The sequence below is a fragment of the Achroia grisella genome, unplaced genomic scaffold, assembly GCF_030625045.1.
Source record: "Achroia grisella isolate CSIRO2021 unplaced genomic scaffold, CSIRO_AGI_Agris_v1 utg558, whole genome shotgun sequence".
NCBI classification, from domain to species: Eukaryota; Metazoa; Arthropoda; class Insecta; order Lepidoptera; family Pyralidae; genus Achroia; species Achroia grisella.
The window spans coordinates 2,824,877-2,838,703 of record NW_026712938.1 but is presented as its reverse complement, the minus strand read 5'-3'; the positions used below and the strand labels follow the sequence as shown (position 1 = coordinate 2,838,703).

The 13,827-nt window shown below is 30.9% G+C and overlaps 2 protein-coding genes across 5 annotated transcripts; one reads left to right on the top strand and one right to left on the bottom strand.

Annotated features, from left to right (window-relative positions):
* Positions 1-2,899: 2,899 nt before the first annotated feature.
* Positions 2,900-4,134, bottom strand: LOC131848401 (caspase-1-like). The gene has a single exon (XM_059198237.1). It carries the CDS (start codon positions 3,892-3,894, stop codon positions 3,013-3,015), a length of 882 nt encoding a protein of 293 aa, XP_059054220.1. The 5' UTR covers positions 3,895-4,134; the 3' UTR covers positions 2,900-3,012.
* A 557-nt stretch (positions 4,135-4,691) lies between these two features.
* On the top strand, positions 4,692-13,827 carry LOC131848511 (protein PTHB1). 4 transcript variants are annotated; one of them, XM_059198399.1, is made up of 12 exons: positions 4,694-4,962; positions 5,203-5,443; positions 6,013-6,101; positions 6,589-6,853; positions 7,109-7,220; positions 7,542-7,683; positions 8,590-8,907; positions 9,132-9,614; positions 9,900-10,216; positions 11,099-11,274; positions 11,543-11,672; positions 12,475-13,827. In XM_059198399.1, the coding sequence occupies exons 1-12, from the start codon at positions 4,917-4,919 to the stop codon at positions 12,733-12,735; spliced, it is 2,580 nt and encodes an 859-aa protein (XP_059054382.1). In that variant the 5' UTR covers positions 4,694-4,916; the 3' UTR covers positions 12,736-13,827. The 4 variants fall into 4 exon arrangements, with proteins under 4 accessions (XP_059054383.1, XP_059054386.1, XP_059054382.1 ...); XM_059198400.1 differs by lacking the exon at positions 12,475-13,827 and having other exon boundaries at positions 4,692-4,962; positions 11,355-11,636; XM_059198403.1 differs by lacking the exon at positions 9,132-9,614 and having other exon boundaries at positions 4,693-4,962.

Below are 13,827 nucleotides of genomic sequence, written 5' to 3'. Positions count from 1 at the left end.
ACAATCATATTCTAATCAAGTATAAAAAATCAGTCCTCATTACTATCACATAATCATTCCTCTAATTTATAAAGATAAAATGCATAACACCAGTAGTAAAATAGCTTTTTGTTAATATACAGCTAAGAAATAAAAGGGGTCCTGGAGGAAAAGTAGAAAAAATAATGAAAATAACAAATCAAGGAAGTATGTTCTTATCTTCAGAAAAAGTAATACTTGCATTCACAGCTTTCTTTCGGAAAGCTTACCTGTTTTGATTATGCATATTTTATGGATCAAGAATAAATATTCTTATACATGTTGCCTTGCAATTACAGAAAACCATGAAATATCAATCTTTGTATATATGCAACTAATCTAAGGGAACAATATATAGAGTACATACGCTTAACTATTGAATGTAATAAACTGATTTTTAACCTAAATCTAAATAAATAACAATTGTTTCTTTTTGTCATCAAAAATCATCATTAAATTTTATTTTATTGAATGCAGATTATATTAAAAATAAAATATGCTTAACTAATATGAAATACATAAAAGTAACCTGCATGTATTGAAACTATAAAATATAGGGTAGAAAGCCAAAAATATGGGGTTATAAAAAGGTTGCATGCAGACTTTCCAAATAAGACATTATATCCCTCAAATTTGTTATAATCCATAATGCAGGTACTCAGGTTTATTTCAGGACCCTTTCAGTTTTTCCTTGTTGTATACATAAGTTATTTATATTGTTTCAGATAATAAAAAGTACAGAAGTATATATATATTTATATGGATGGGCATATTTTTATCTTTGCTATATACTATGACTGTAAAATTCCATGTATATGTTAATTAAAGAACTCACCAGCACTGCTTTACTCTACAAACACATATTAAGCATATAGAAATTGCACCATAATTGGACAATAAAAGAATTCATGGAATGCTTAAATATAATCCTTAAGTTTGATAAGTTAACAGTTTAACAACTTAAAGTTATTACATAATGTTGACTTTAAATTATACTTACAGATATTGTACTTATGATTACTAGTGATTAATTAGTTCTTACCTACAATACCTCTTTATTCCGTGACACATTATAAAAATTGGAAAGTTCACTTTAATAGAAAAATATAACATAAAATCGTGAGCAATAATTCACAAGGAATGAAAATAACTTCCTAAAATGCTATTGGGACGAAAATTGGTCAGCAGCATTGGGTGCATCATCAAGAACATTGTCAATGAACTCTAACAATGTTCAGAATGCTTAAATAGAGAGATACACTTAAAATATCAGATCACACAGAAAAATGTGCCCACTGCTACTAACCATTGGTTATTCCAATTAACGAGAATCTACATCTCTCTCATCATGCTCATAATTAAATTATTTATACTTAAACATAATTACTAAAATAAAATTGTTCTGTATTTGTGACATTTGATTTAACAATGGAAATATAACAGACTTATACAAGTAGTACTTAATACTTGTAGTAGGTATAAAATACTTTACAAATACAAATGTTATACAATATAGAATAAGATTAAATATCACACTATAAATTCTACATATAAAAGTTGTTGTGCAAAATTGACAATTGTATAATTGTAAAAATAGTGAGTGCATACACCAATAGATAAATGTTTGTGCAACCATCATATCAAGAGAAAAGGCTTTTTAAAGAATATTTCATTAATAAACAATACAAACAAAAAAATCTGAACACAATATTAAATGCTGTCTGCAGACTCTGCAGCACATATCCAAATACATAGATGATATGTACCAGGTATATTTTTATATTTTTTTGGCTATATATAACATGAACCTATTAATTATTATAATACCACAATGACTATGTCTCAGTACAAAATATTATAAATGACATAATTTCATAAACATTTAAGTACAATACAATGAAATATCAGATCATATTACACAAGATATTTTTGTTTTGTATGCGAACCTGAACATATCATTATTACTGTCATTGTCTGACACTAATAATAGACATATGAAAATACCTACTGATATTCTAAAGAAAACAATTATGCTTACCTAGTTATGAAATGGTACTATAGTTAAAAATTTACTTCTAAGTGAATTCATTTAAAACTACTTCTAAAGCTTTATAAAAAAATGTGCTATACTTTACTTTACTAGCACAACAAATGGCACCAGTAATTGCTTTCTTTCATCATGTTAACACAGCACAAATTACATTTTCATTTCTTTATCACCAAGTTTATACAATTTTAAAATTTAAAAATAATTACATGTATTTGTTATTGTGTTATTGTTTTTATCTTATGCCTTTTTTATGGCTAGATTTATATACAAATGTTAAACCATTTGCCATAACTATTTGTTTTATTTCACAACTTTTCATTTAATATACACTAATTGTTTTAGGTAAAAACTTAAATCCAGATCCTCCCTCAAGGAAGGAAATGAAATGATGTAACACTACTCCATATTAAATCAGTATGAAAATATACAAAAATAAAAATAACTACACTTCAAATAACACTATAGTGATGCAGTTTTCTGTAACTAAATTTGTGCTAATAAATATTGTGGTTAAGCTTGAAAACATATGCAACGAATATGTAACTGACTTCACATCTTATTACACACAGTATATTTTTTTATTTAGCTACATACATTTTTTAAGCAAGTTGCTATAACAAAAGTTTTGTTTACCTTCCAGTATGTATTGAATACAGACTATAAAAAAAATAATCAAATAAATAGTACAAACACAAATGTTACAAAGAATTATTGAATGAATGCTGATAGAGATCAATGGCAAAGGAAAAAAATATACCAATTTCAAATATAGTCAATAAAATAATGATGGTGATGATGCAAAAGACATTGAACTTCATTAGTTTATATTTATATGGCAAGGACACATAAGTGGGATTTAGGAACTATTTTCTAATGAAATGTAAGAAAATGTAGAGAAAATTAATAACAAATTAGTTCAAATATAAAATATAAAGATTTATCACCTACTTCTTCCCAAAAACAAGGAGACGAGTCAACATGCTGGTGATACATGGAACTTGTTTTTGTTGATGCATTGATGGCACATCAGGTGTGTTAGATTCATAATCGAGAGCTACTTTTTGATTAACAAAGGTCAGGAGCTGTAGGATGTCTCTCTCAGTACCATAAAAACGCAGTTCTTCACAGAGAGCTTGCATAAACCAAGATCCTCGTGTTGTATTTCTCCAAGAGAAGTAACCAGGGACTGTAGAAAACGCAATTAAGAAATCTGCATGGACTGGAATTCGGTATTGTGTGCTTGAAGATCCATCAGTCTCAGTAGATGACAATGTAATACCACCATCAAGTCTATCACCCTGACAGGCTTGTATAAAGAACAGTTTTGGTTTTCCTGCTAAAGTAGGGCATCTATCAGCTGTGAAGTGGTACCAAAGGTTTTCTGCTTTGTAATGAGTGTCTTTAGCATATAGGATACCCATCTCACCATGAGTCAACACTGCCATCAGTAAGCAGTCGTCGTCGGAGTAATCCATGTCGGCAATTTCCAGCACACGAGCATTAAGCTCGTGGAATCTTAAGTTGTTGAAAATAGTGACACGAAAGCCCAATCCTTTTAGAACTCTAGCTAAATTATCGCTATCAACATTAGTTCCAGTGCGTGGCTTTAAGCTGTGCACATCAAAAAACTCGTGGTTAAATATAATAGCAACTCCGCGTCGCTTGTGGTCCATTTTATAATAGGGTGCGTTTCTGTTTACTGGCATTTTTGCATATCGTGGTTTATCTGAAGATCCATGACTGCCCCATGCGTCACCTTCATCATTCGCACCATTAGTTCTTTGTTCATCATTTCCATTGTTCGGTTGTTTAGATTCATGTGACATTTTCAAAGCTGTTGTTGAATTTTAGTTATACAAATAGTCACTTAATAGCTTCTGACGTATTATCGTACAGTACTCAAAACATATGCTATTTATTAAGCTGAGCTTATCAGAGCTGAAGCTATGAACACAAGTTGTATTGAGCGCAATGTGGAAGAATTTGGATAAAAAATATTCAAAACCCACAAAATCACCAGTCACAACAATACACAGATAAAACTTCAAGACAGTGTTGCCAAATAACTATCTCGTATTCCCCAAAATTTTATCCACACCGTTACATTGTTATGGAAAAAAAATCCACAACCAGAAGTGCTTATTAGTATTTTTATTATGCTTATTACAGTTTTTGTGCATTTTAGTTCACAGTCTTGTGTACTTTTTTTTAGATATACATAAATTTGTTAAAAAAAACATTGATATTTTCCTATTATGATTAAATAGCACTACTTTGTATCAAGTTTATGCCTAATGTTGTTACTGGAGTTACAATCTTTGTTATTCTGTCAGTTAAAAAAATCATTTGGTGTGTGTCACACATAAACCTACGTTCAATAACGTATGAACTGCAAAGAATACAATTAATTCAATTAATATATCGGACCCAAATTAATCGGTCTTGTTCGATATCCGACAACAATGTCGATATATTTTGTTGTAACATCTCTAAACAGGGTTGCCAATTTTAGGAATTTCTAAAGTAAAATAAAACCGAATTTTTATTGTTACAAAATAAAAATTCCGTACCTACTTGTAGATTGAACCTCATACCTAGTGACTAGAATAGTAATATCATAATTATTATTGTTTAGCGACCCTCACGTTGCGCGTCGTTAAAATACGCAAATAGAATAAAAACAACTAGACCATAAACCATCATAGTCATATTAACAAAATTTTTACACCGTGAGAGAATCGAACTTGTGACCATCGGAGTCAGACGGTGTACTAAACGACTAGACGTCTTTATTTTGTATCAATCCATTGGAGTATTCTGTAAAGCTCACGTTGGAAGAGAAGTTTAGATGCAAAATGGAGTTAATAATTATTTTATCATAGATATGGCTGTTTGTAAAAGGTAGTAAACGCATTAGTTTGGGACATCTAAACGACATTTGTTTTGATTAGTATTACGTTTCTATGGTTACTAAATCAGTAGTTTATATATGTAGATAAAACAGCAGCTCAGTAAGTTTACAGTGTCGTTTAAAATTAACAAACTAATCTATTTTAAATTATATTGCTTGGTTGAATGTTCGGTTAAACAATCAAACTTCAGTGTATTGAATACAAACATGTCAATTTTTAAAGTAAAGCCATGGTGGACCAGTGCTAGGCAACAATTAGACGAGACCGTACCAGGTGTACAAAATGCGTGCTCGCTTAAAGTGGAAAAATTTAATTCACACAGTGATAGTGACTGCATTGTAATAAGTGAAGAATACTTGCTGAAAATATATAAACCACTTCCAAATCAAGATACATCAAATATAGTATTAGAAAGTCAATTAGGCGAAATTATATTACAAATTGAAACAGGGAAGTTTTTAGCGTAAGTTTTCTGTTGTACAGGTATTTTTTCAAAATCTATATAACTGTGAAATTATACAAAGAAAATTTATATAATATATAAATATAAAATAACCAGTAACAAAAAAGACATATATCATAAATCGAATCTGGAACACTTTAGAATTAATTACCTATGTATATATTGATCTACCTATTAAGGCTAGTAGGTATGTGGTTTGTTAGTACCTAATGGGGAATATCAGCCATATTGTTATACATCAGGTTGACCTCCGCGCGGGAAGTATGAAAGCTAAGAACCATTTTGGTTTTCGATGCGAATTCGGCACTCTAACTTACTTAACTGGCTTGACTTCATGCTAATTCTATTTATATTCTATATGTTCATCCACTAGTGCTTCGTCAACTAGCGTGTTTCCTGCAAAGATGAACTATTAAAAAAGAGCTACTATTAGATCTCCAAAAACAGTTTGTAGTTTGTATGTATGATATAAGTACGGTATAGATATAATAGTAGACTGAATATAATTTTATCGTGTCCAACCATTTATTATAGGTATTAACTGCTTAATATTATTTTAACGGTTACAGTGGTTCTGTGGATCGACAAATACTTGTACTGCATCCACAAAGCTATGCGATTTATACGTTGGAGAGAAAGGAAGGCCATACTGATGCTGGTAAGTTGAATAAATTGTATATACCTGCTATATATGTAAAGCTAAATGTTTTTTTTCGAACGCACTTAAGAATGGAAAAAGAAAATATTTGTGTTCATTAGAACAATTAGGCTATTATCTATCAAGCTAGGATAGGAGACGAGCAAACAAACGTTATCACGAAAAGTAGTAGGTATTGGCGGTATACGTATCTACTATATATTGGCGCGGATTACATTAAGTTTTGTGCCTATTCTTTGTTAACATTTATAATCATGTCTATGTTTGTTTGTATTGGTAGGGTGTTTTCTATGTATATTATGTACGTATTTAAAAAAGCATTCTATGTATATCAGTTGTTTAGTAACCGTAAAATAAACTCTGCTTAGTTTGCGCTTGAGTGAATTGTCCAGGTCGATTTTATATATGTGTACTTATATTTCTTGTTTATACCTACTAGATAGGTACATACCTATAACAAGTACTTACCTAATTATAAATGTTTTAGGCGACCAAAATGTGTTGAAATTGATGATAAAACATTCGTTTACAAGAAAGGCTGAAAGTTTAACGCATGGACCTTTTGGGAATGTAAAATCAAGGAATTTTATATGCATACAAGGAATAGAAGGAAGTTTAAGTTTTTTTGATCAAGACACTTTTCTTTTTATGTGCATATTAGATAATATTATAATTCCAGGGCCGATTTGTTACATAGCAAGTTGCGACTCATTTGTAATCTGCAAATCTACGTGGATATTAGAAATATACAGGTAAAATCCTTCTTTGTTTGTAACAAACAAAGAAGGATTGCAATATATACCATCATCATTATATTTACATGTAAAAAAATCGTAAATCAGGACGAGATATAAACTGTCTATTTGGTTGTTAGCTTTCACGTAGAGACGGCTGTAGGAATGTGAATGAAATTTCACAGAATATGAAATATATTTATAAGAAACATACATATTTCTAATATTGTTTTATTACAAGGTTACTAATAAATAACTAATACTGTATTATAGCTATCAACAGTTACGAGAGTTCAGTGAACTGAATGTACGACAAAATAAGAAGAACATACCGCAATGGATATATAATGCCGGAGAGGAGGTAACATCCGTTCAAGTAATTCAGGTTTGTACTGTAATATCGGTAGTTTTCAATGAGGTTTTACAAGACGGCATTCAGTTTAACTATAGATAGGTGTATTTATAAACCTAATATTATTTTGAAAGAATATAAATGAGATTACTGCACCATTAGTATGGACACTTTTTAAAAAATCAATGTCTTGGTTTTAATATAGAAAATTTTCTAGAATACTGAGGATATTTTCTGACTACTTATTATGTTATTATTAATGATGTAGATACTCAGATAGTAGAGCATCTGTTTAATGCATGTAAAATATACTCTATTTTTTGGTATCGCATTAACTAATTTATTGTTTTGCAGACTAGCAACAATTTTTCCAGCATAATTGCATTAGGCGAAAGACATTTGTACTGTTTCCAAGATAATGGACTTATGAAATTTATGATTAAATTCGATTATATGCCTACATGTTTCTATGCGTATCTCATCGGCTGGTTCTATGGTATATAAACTTATATTATTTGTAATATCTATAACGAATTTCAGATTAAAACATGTAAAAATGGTATAATGATCATAGCAGATCACAACCACTCTGCAATTACTCGTAGATAAAATATTTGCAAGCTACGACTCATTATTAATCCGTATGTACAAATAGTGTAATCAGATAATATTGTGAGTCATATTTTGATTCTACCACTCATTCGGAATGCAGATTCATCACAAGAAGAATGTGATAGATGTTTTTTTATATAAATAAGTAATTACAGTATAACAAGTCAGAGTGATAATTTCTATAAAAACATTATTATTGTTAACGAATTCTTCAATTTTATAGTAAGCTTTTTTTGCAAAGGAACTATTTTATTTGACATTTAAATCTTTTTTCTAGCAGATTTATAACAGACTCTGGTATTTTATTGTAAAACCTTACGCAATTGCCATAAAACGAATTACTAACTTTAGCCAAACGACATTTTTTTAATATCAGTTTGTTATTGTTACGTAAGCTTTTATTGGTGCAATCAACTCTTTTGAAACAGTCTATATTCTTCCTGGCATAGATGATATTTTCATAAATGTATTGAGAAGCAACGGTGAGGATATTTGATTCCTTAAAATACTCTCGCAATGACTCCCTGGAACCCATACCATAAGTAGAGCGAATGGCCCTCTTTTGTAAAGTAAATATTGTATTTATATCAGCTGCTTTACCCCTTACCATACGATACAAATTTTCATTATAATAAAAAGGTTTCTAAATCAACGAAGTGGCATACCTACTTATTATCGTACTTATATAGATATTTTGTTGTATTTAGTGAAGAAAATAGTTTAGTTTCGTTATTGCAGCATTACCCCTATATAACAATTCTAGATTTTCCAGATTAACAATTATTTTCAGAGCCTGGAGCACGTTTACTGGTTATGGTAGCATCGGATGATGCTAAGTTGTATGTTTACGAGAATACATCATTGTTATGGTCGTGTGACTTGCTCGATGTTCCTATATCTATATCCCGTTGTTTTCTGAAGACACTACCCGGTGGAATTGTGACACTGTCCAATACAGGCGTAGTTACAGTCTGCTACTTAGGAACGGAACCTGATCTCAATTCTAACGCTGCACCGATGATTAATGAAGAAGGAGATCCTGAACAAATTCAGTCAGAATTAGAAACAGTAGAAGAAGCACTGCAAGCCATAGTAGAAAATAAAGAGGGTAGGTAACTGAAATCACTAGTGTGGGAACATTTGCTGTTTTGCTATACAAAAATCAAGACTAATAGTTAGTAAAAAATCCTATATAATTAGGAAATCTTTTATGCATTTTATGTAAATAATCTTATTCTAGATTTTTATAATAATTTATAGGAAATTTATTCATACATAAAAATAATTACGTATGATTAAATAAAATTAACTTTTTTAAATTTATTATTCCAGATAACAGTAATGAATCGAAAATAGACGAAATTATAAAAATAAAAGCGGATGTCAGTAAACCAGTACAAAACCTTAATAACGACTTTAAACATGACAATAATGAAGCTTTACATTTACTTATGTGTCCAATAGTAATAATAATGACTTGCAAGGATCCAAAACTTATTCAGAATGTCCAAATTACATATGCATGTTGCGCCCCATTTACATTTTCTGAGGCTATCATATGTTTAGATAATATTAATGGTACAGAAATAATAGAAACACAGATATTCTTATCAAGCGAAGGTGACGTATCGGAAACGGCAGTGGATATTCTTTTTACCATAACAGATTCCGCTGGAAAAATTTCTGTGCTCTCTCGAAAAATTATGCTTCCAATATCCCTTTATTGTTGTCCCATCGACGTGGTCCCGGAGAACGAGATAAAACTTTTCATTAACTCCAACCATTCGTGCGTAAAATTTGCTGAAATATTTACAGGCAAGTAGTGGTATTAACACAACTATTTGGATCTCGTTTATTGACTATTGAAATTACAGTCTTATCCTGCAGTCTTGGAGTCCGGTTTAGACTTTTAATTCATAAAAGAAATGCATAGGTAACTTATTGTAAGAATATGTTCAATTCGCGTGTCTGAATATCAATATTTAGATCGTCATTTAGTATGCAGTTAGTATACTGCCGACTAGCTGTAACATTATAGTTTTATACATAATTAATAATTATTTATTTTATTTTAAAATTACATATAATATAAATTTACAGATTTTTCTGAAAAAGAATTGTTCCAATACGGGGGATCATCGGAGATTGTTACATTTTCATACAGAGCAATTAAAAAAACAGTAACATTTAAAAGCTCCGGAGAACAATATTCTATAGAAGCTGATGATTTTCCTGAAATTGCATCCATATTAGATTATTTCGTAGTCAAGTTAATGGATCATTTTGCGCGTATGGGTCTCACTGATTTTCGGTTTTACATTAAATGTGATAAAGACTTTTTAAAGCAACTCATCCACAATTTTTTAAAGAGCATCGAAGCTCATGCAAGAGAAAGAATAACACTTAAAAGTTTAGAGGTCAGTTACTTTTTAAAATGTATTTTTTCTAGTTATAATTTTTTATACTTAGATACATATCATTTGTCCTGACAGGCAAAACTAATGAAACTCGAAAGTTGAAATGTGGAACATAGGTTTATTTTATAACATATTAAACATTTGACAAAAAGTATTTTAGAAAATTTCAACAACAATACAGGTACAAAAAAAAACTGGTGTGAGTAACGTAGTGTGTGTGCATAGCTCATACGCAAAAAGACAACACGTGTGAGAGGGGGCAATGAATAAATTAATAATCCTGTCGCATTTGTGAGAATTAAATGGTGAGCCCGTTTGCGCTAACAGTTTCACGCATGAGATCAGTGCTGTATGAAGGATGAGCATAAAGTGAGGTCAATTAGCCCATAGTGGCGCATTCATCTAGAATTAACCGCGACAGTTTCCATATGGTTTCACGACGGTTCCTATGCGTGGAGGTGGACCTATCTTGGTACATTGGTAGCCCAAGTAAGTAGTCAAAAACGAGTCCGCACAATATAAACATTTCTATTTAGTAGTATAGGTACATTCTTTATAATGGGTCTGGGTTTACTATGTGTATAACCTATGAAATAAAACTAAAAAATAGTGGGGTCGGTTTTATGTAACACTGGGATTAGAGAATTCATTCAACTGGAGTATCGCACGCGCCGGGCGTACGCAGACCGCGAGGCGTGAGAGGAACATTGGTTAAAGGGTAGATATTATGGAGATAAGAACAATATATTAGAAAGATATTGAAGACTTAAATACTAAGTGCAGACTATAGGGACGACGAGTGTTCATGATGTGTGATGATGATTGCCAGAATAATGTTCTTATTTACATTTATATGTAGATACACCAATTTATTGCTTGCAGGACGATTTAGACATATTACAGAAACAATTCACACTGATACAGAAACGTTTGTTGGTACAATATGGATCGCTGCCCCCAGGCGACTGCGATCAGCTCGAGTTTCTCATGAAGGACACGCATAAACGTATTCAAGATTCAGTTCATAAAATTATACAATCCAGGGAAAACGTTTGCAGGTTTGTAATTATATAAAAAAGAGACTTAATGCTAATATTAAAAATAAAATGATAAGATTTTAAGTATTTCTTAATTGCAGATAACTACTACTTAAATGTTACGCAAAATATTTACTTCAGTAAATATTTTACCTCAGTTTCTTGAGTCATTCACATATACGATTCAATACGACTAATACATGATTAAGACATATAGGAACAAGTATTCTGTTAATAAATTTAAACAAATGACTACGACAAAAAATTAGCTATTAAGAATTTTTTTTAGGTCAAGTACAACACTAATGAGTATTGGACATCTCATAATTCACATTCTAAAGCAAACTACTCCGAATGATTTCAAAGTGAAACTAATTGAGGAAATGCTGTCATTAAGTACTATTTACGAACTGCATCAAGTAAGTCTTTTGATGCTTTATATATCCACACACGGTCCTCCTACTTACGGCATGTGGTTCCCGAAATACACGACGACATATTTTTTCATATGTTTACATGTAAAGCTGAAGAGTTAGGATCGAAACTAACCGAAAGAAAAATCTAATTAAACAAGCATGTGCGAGGTGATTCCCGCTCGCCGCCACCGCGCTCCGCCAAGCCCATGGGGTATTGGGAAACAATTGACTTATGCTTTGAGGAATAGTGTCAAAACATTGTTCGACGTAACTTGAAACGGCGTAACTCGTGGACAGCCTGCTAAGTGCAGGCAGGTAGTATGCTGTTAAAAAATATAAATACTTATATACTTTAGTGAACCATGGAGCTTTGTGTGTAACAAACTGGTATGTTTTTGCCTACCTACATACCTATCTATCTGTGATAAAATCACTTATTCCATACATTCCCGCTGTAAACAAAAACATTTCTTTTATGAATATAAGCATCTTCATCATAATTAGGTGGCTCCTCATTTTATGTAGGTCAGTAGTATCAATATACAAATCTCTTTTAAGTTTCTAAGGGATAATGTGTCAATTAACATCTTCATTCATCCTTATCCCATTTATTTGGGGTCGGCGTAATATGTTTTTCTCTTCCAATCATCTCTGTTCGCAGTCATCCCGTTATTTATTTCCTTTCTCACCATATCATCTTTCACACAGTCCATCCATCTCTTTTTCGGTCTTCCTCTACCCTTATAACCATCCACATTCATAATTAACATTAAATATTATTAAGGTTTCTATTGTTTAATTATAGGAATGGGAGGAAGCTGTTACACAAGCATCTTCATACATAGTGAATAATGTCTTACAAAAGTCTGAAAAAGACAAAGAAAAATTGGCTCCAGTTACTGAACAAGGAATATTATCTCATATCAATTTAAAAAGATTTCTTAAACAAATCCGCATGTTACTGGACAAAATGTTTTCAGATGCATGGACTGATGATACAGAAGCTACAGCTCACACAACAAAGGAAAAAGTTACACGTATTGAAGAGCTTGTAGAAGTTATTTAAAACTTATAATTATATTGTACATCTAAAGCGATAATTATTAGCGTCATATCATTTTATTGATATATATATTTTAATATATTAGAATTTATTTATTTTAATCTAATGCAATTTAATTACTCGTATTTGATATTTTTGAAGATTATAAAGAAACAAATATCTCATATTAAGATATTATTATTACTATTTTAAAGCCTACATATTTTAACTGCAATAGAATTCATGTTAATGTATCGGTATAAAATAATTATTCTACTTATATTGTTTGTTTATCTCTCATTCGTACTTGACATTGGAGACAATATGTGTTAGAAAATAAAAGTATTACGTCTATTTTTATTACCGGTAGTAACGGTTACTTATTCAATTTTTGTATTAAATAAAACAAAAAAATCTTTTAAAATTTCTATAATTTTTATATTAATACAAGTTAAATATATAATAGTACTTAAATATTTTTATACGTGTATTTATGAAGTTATCTCTACGCTATGTCTATTAGGATGAAGGCAGAGATGTGTGCATTCAAATATTATTATAAATTTTACATTTTCATGACTGAACAGTATCAAGAACTGTTCTAAATTTTAAATCAATAATAGTAGTTGTGAAATAGCGCGGTGACAGACAGATGGACGGACAAACCTACAGTGTACTCGTAAGTATTCCATATGACCTTTTTTTTCGGTCTGGTTTCCTAAAAATCGTCCTGAGGAATGTGATTAAGAGATTATTTGCTTCAAGCACATTGCAATTATATTTTCATAATTCGTGCGAGGTTAGATAAGATTTAACATGAATATAACCATGTCCAAAAACAATAAAAATTAACCATGTCCAAAGACAGCTGGTTGCAGTCAAAGTCAACAATTCTAGAACGAAGGAAGAGATCTATTACTTTACGCTACTCATAATAGAGCGAGAGCCGAAAGTCGCAAAACGTAAAATACGGCATCGCTTGGCAGGTAAGGTCAAAGTAGTTGGTGCAATATTAGATATTCTGAATCGCAAAATCAGTTTCGAAGAAAAGCGGTTAGGTCCAAGTTTATTGAGGTTATAAAACAAAGAAGAGATAGATCATTCACCACGAAATAA